General features: G+C 54.6%; 1 protein-coding gene across 1 annotated transcript; it reads right to left on the bottom strand.

Moving 5' to 3' along the window:
• Window positions 1-448: 448 nt before the first annotated feature.
• On the bottom strand, window positions 449-3,579 carry LOC119406527 (uncharacterized protein K02A2.6-like). The gene is made up of 4 exons (XM_037673267.1): window positions 3,312-3,579; window positions 2,445-3,212; window positions 1,279-2,271; window positions 449-816 (listed from the first exon to the last, which is right to left on the bottom strand). The coding sequence occupies exons 1-4, from the start codon at window positions 3,577-3,579 to the stop codon at window positions 449-451; spliced, it is 2,397 nt and encodes a 798-aa protein (XP_037529195.1).
• Window positions 3,580-4,451: the final 872 nt, after the last annotated feature.

Genomic DNA, 4,451 nt, shown 5'->3' with positions numbered 1-4,451 from the left:
CCGGAACGGGTGGTGGTTGCTGGAACCCTTGATGTCTCTGCTGCAGCATCGTTGACTGGCTTGGGCAGTGAATTATTGCTGTCGGTTCGCAGCGGGTCACCTCGCTGTGACGAAGCTCCATTGTAGAGGGCAGCTAGCGGTCCCGCGACTGTCGACGGCTCGAAATCTTCGTCGTCAGTGTCGGAGAATAATGAGGAGGGAAGCGGTTGCGCTTTCTTCTGTGAGGCCGGCAATAGGACGAGCATCTTTCTGTTTCGACGCACGTGTCCGCGCTCTGTTTGGACCCAGTAGGAGCGGGAAGTGTCTGCTTGTTGAGTTATCTCCCCCTCGCATTTGAGGTCTCGCACCCAGACACGGGTGTTTGGAGAGAGAGCTGGTAGGTCCTTAGCCGCATGACGACGGTTGAAGTTTCGCCTCTGGCGTTGTTTTGCTTCGAGGTCCCTTTTCGTCACTTGTTGTTGTCGACGTTTCCGGGAACCAGGAGGGCAGGAAATGCAGGAACTCGAGAGCGTAGCTGGCGTCGCATGAGTAGTTTAGCCGGGCTGAAGCCTGTCGGCCCCGGCGTGTCTCTGTAGGCCAGTAGGGTGAGGTACGGATCGTCTGCTTTCTCGAGCAGATGTTTCACTGCTTGAACGGCGCGTTCCGCTTCCCCGCTGGCCTGCGGATGAACAGGGCTGCTCGTGGTGTGGCTGAAGCCGTATGCTTTAGCGAATTCTGCGAATGCTGAGCTCGAGAACTGCGGGCCGTTGTCGGATACCACTGTCACACGGATGCCATGACGAGCGAAAATGCTTTTGAGGTGGTTAATGACGGCGTCTGCGGAGGTGGAAGCAAGGAGTGCAAACTCGGGGTACCGTGAGCGATAGTCCACACATATCAGGCAGTTCTTTCCCCGAAGTTGGAATAAGTCGATCCCACCATCTGCCATGGAAGCTCTGGTGTAACTGTCGGCAGAAGCGGCTCGGCTCTTTGCGGTCGGTTTACAGCACAAGTTTCACAGTTAGAAACCATTCGCTGGAGTTCAGAGGAGATTCCTGGCCACCACACAGACTGTCTTGCCCTTGCTCTGCAGCGCCCGATGCCTTGGTGCCCCTCATGTAGGCGAGTGAGAATTTCGCTTCTCAGAGAATGAGGAATCACCAGGCGCGTTCCGTACAGCAGGTAGCCATTGTTTTCAGACAGACTTGTTCGGTACTGCCAAAACGGAGAGAGGGGGGCTGGGACGCTGCGTTTTTCCGGCCATCCGTTGAGGCAAAAGCACAGAAGACGCTGGCAGACCTCGTCTTCTTTTGAGTTCTTCACTTGGATCGAAGGCGGAAGTTTGCAGACCCATGAGTGCACCCTCTACGTAGGCGCTCACTTCATCACAAGTGAGAGTTCCCGCTGTCGAACTGCTTGCAGTTGGTGCTCTCGAGAGAGTGTCAGCAGTAGTAATACTTTTTCCTGGGACGTACTGCATGACGTAACTGAAGCGCATGAGGCGCATGCGGAAGCGTTGAATTCGTGGTGGCAGCAGATCGAGAGACTCTTTTCCCAGGAGGGTGATCAAAGGTTGATGATCTGTTTGAAAGGTTGCCGTGAGACCACGCAGGTATTCTTCGAACCGTTCGGCTCCCCAGGTTAGAGCCAATGCTTCCTTTTCTATCTGAGCATACCGCGTTTCGGCGGGCGTTAGGGACCTTGAGGCGAATGCGACTGGGCGGTTGTTCCCATCCGGTTGCACTTGTAGCAGTACTGCGCCCAATCCGTAGGCTGATGCGTCTGCTGAGAGTGTAGTAGGATACTCCGGATGGTACTTTGCAAAGCACTGGTCCGAACAGATGAGGTCCTTGATGTTTTGGAAGTCTTTTTCCTGAGCGGGGCCCCATGTCCACTCCGACGTTTTCTTGAGGAGAACGCGGAGAGCGGCTGTCCTTTCGGCCAAATTTGGCAGGAACCTTGCCAGATGGTTCGCCATTCCTAAGATCCGGCGGACTCCGGCGACGTCTGTAGGCGGCGGGAGACACTTGATAGCCTCGACTTTTTTAGGGTCGGGACGTATGCCTTGACTACTGATGACACAGCCTAGGAAGGTCACCTCCTTCACGCTGAAAGCGCATTTAGAGCGGTTGAGGGTGATTCCAGAGGAAGCAAGCTTCTTGAGAGTCGTGTCAAGGTTTCCGTCGTGCTCGGCTTGATCGCGGCCAAAGACGAGAATGTCGTCCATGAGATGGACGACTCCTGTTAGTCCACTCAGGATTTCGGACATGCGTTTTTGGAAATACTCCGGTGCTGACGTTATGCCGAATGGAAGTCTCGTGAAACAAAAGCGTCCAACTGGCGTAATGAATGTTGTCAGATCTTGACATGCCGGGGAAAGAGGGATTTGGTGAAAGCCTGAATTTGCATCTAGTCTTGAGAAAACGGTTGCCTCACCTAATAAAGCGAGCGTCTGTTCAACTGACGGGAGGGAAATCTTTCCCTGAGGACTGAAGAGTTGAGGCGGTTGAAGTCCACGCATATTCGGACACCTCCTGAGGGTTTCACTACCGGAACAATTCCGGCGCACCAGTCCGTAGGGCCTTCTACAGGGCGGATCACTCCTTGTTGTTGCATGCTGATGATCTCCTGCTCGACTACTTTCCGTAGGGGCACAGGAATGCGCCTTGCCACGGTCACAGAATACGGCACAGCCGCGGGATTGAGGCGAATTGTGTACGCACCCGGCAGCAGACCCAGACCATTGAAAAGTTCGGGACATCGTCCCTCAACACGTTCCGTGGCGCACAGAAACTTGACTAATCCCAAGCCTTCGATGGCAGGTAATCCAAGGAGTGGATGCTTCAGCTGCTGCACAACGTAAACGACTTGGTTCGACCTTCGCGACCTCCACGTGATCGTTGCGTCAAATTTCCCGACGACCTGAAGTGCCTTGCCGCTCGGTCCTGAGAGGGTTTCGCTTGCTGGCTGGAGATGTTCAGGAATTCCAGCAAACGTAGCCGGGACAACAGAAACTTGAGCACCGGTGTCGATCTTTGCGATCAGTGGATAGCCGTTCAGGTCGACTTCGACAAGCCTTGAGTCGCGCTGAGCGTCGGCTGGTAGGTCTACGGCCCCAAGAAACATCGCTGCGGTTCCTTGCTCGAGCGTTGAGATGTTTCTTGACGGAACTTTTCTGCAAACACGAGCGAAATGTCCCCTTGTGTTGCACTTTGAGCACTTCTCACTCTTTGCTGGGCACAGAGAACGAGAATGAGGCGCTCCACCGCAGTAACCACACGATTGACTATTTGATTTCGTGGCGTTATTATGCGGTCGCGGTAGGTTCTTGCCTTTGCCGCGACGATTGTGGGAGACGGCGTCGAGACCGGTGTACTCTGACTTGAAAGAGGACGGTTCCCCGGAGGCCTGAAGGAGCTGATGCTGCTGCTGCTGCTTGTGCACGGACTCCTTTTGGCGTGCCTTAGCGAGCGCCATGGCGAGTGTGAGGTTAGCGTCCATCTGTAGCGCTTCGCAGAGCTTCTTGTCGCGGAGTCCAAGTACGAAGCGGTCGCGGATGAGGCGATCCCGCAAATCACCGTAGTCGCACCTGTCTGCCATGTTGTATAGGGCGGTGACCTATCGGTCGACGGTCTCGGAGGGCTCTTGTTCCCGCCGGTTGAAGCACGCTGACTCGTACACGACGTTTCTCGCTTGGAGGAAGTGAGAGTCAAACTTCGCCTTGACAAGGTCAAAGTTTTTGCTGTCGTCCGTGGAGAGCGAGAACGTGTTGAAAATTTGTCTCGCTTGGCGACCCATTACGTAGACCAGAGTTCGCATCTGCATTTCACGCTCTTGATGGACGAGACCCGATGCAAGCGGTAGTCGTCGAACTCGAGGATCCATGCAGGCCACTCGGAGGCTTGATCAAACGTAAATGGCTGAGGAGGCTTTAAAGAGAGGCCTGTCGCGGCGTTCGTAGCTGCCGTAGCCGAGTCCGTCATCGTGGCCGTTGGAGACCGTTGAGGACGACGAGAGCAGAGGCTAGAAGAGACGGCAGAAGGATCCCACTTCTGACACCATGTCGTGTGCTCGAGGAGCACGAAAGAAAGCGACTCTCCACACGGCTAGCTGGTAACAAAAAGCGTTTATTTCAGAGGCGCCCGGACGCGCCTGCTCTGGGGGTTTAAACCGATCCGCGCACCGGGAGGGCGCTCTGGGCTGTCCGTCGTTTACACTACGCGGCGCGTGGCGCCATGCCACAAGGATGTTATGTCGAATTCCGGTGTATTTCACAATGGAGAACGCGATCGTGGTAGCCAAGGCTGACATTGTTTTCAGTAAGTGGAATGCCATTCATATTATCTTTCTTGTTTACAAATACGGCTGGGTAAGTATGCGTAGTCAGTGGCAAAAAAGGCTCATGAGAGAAGGTCGGGCAACATTGATTAATTGAAGGTGAGCTTATCTCCTCTGCGAAAATGCACTGGTTA

Source organism: Rhipicephalus sanguineus, chromosome 10 (genome assembly GCF_013339695.2).
Source record: "Rhipicephalus sanguineus isolate Rsan-2018 chromosome 10, BIME_Rsan_1.4, whole genome shotgun sequence".
Taxonomy (NCBI): domain Eukaryota; kingdom Metazoa; phylum Arthropoda; class Arachnida; order Ixodida; family Ixodidae; genus Rhipicephalus; species Rhipicephalus sanguineus.
Note: the sequence above shows the minus strand (reverse complement) of the source record. Positions and strands in the feature narration are given on the sequence as shown.

Excerpts from the sequence above, each read along its gene's own strand:
- LOC119406527 (XM_037673267.1), bottom strand. The coding sequence starts at position 3,579 with ATGGCAGACAGGTGCGACTACGGTGATTTGCGGGATCGCCTCATCCGC. Across the intron at positions 2,272-2,444 it reads CAGGGAAAGATTTCCCTCCC|CACCGGAGTATTTCCAAAAA; the intron begins GTCAGTTGAACA and ends GCATAACGTCAG. Across the intron at positions 817-1,278 it reads AGAACTCAAAAGAAGACGAG|ACGCCGTCATTAACCACCTC; the intron begins GTCTGCCAGCGT and ends CCACCTCCGCAG.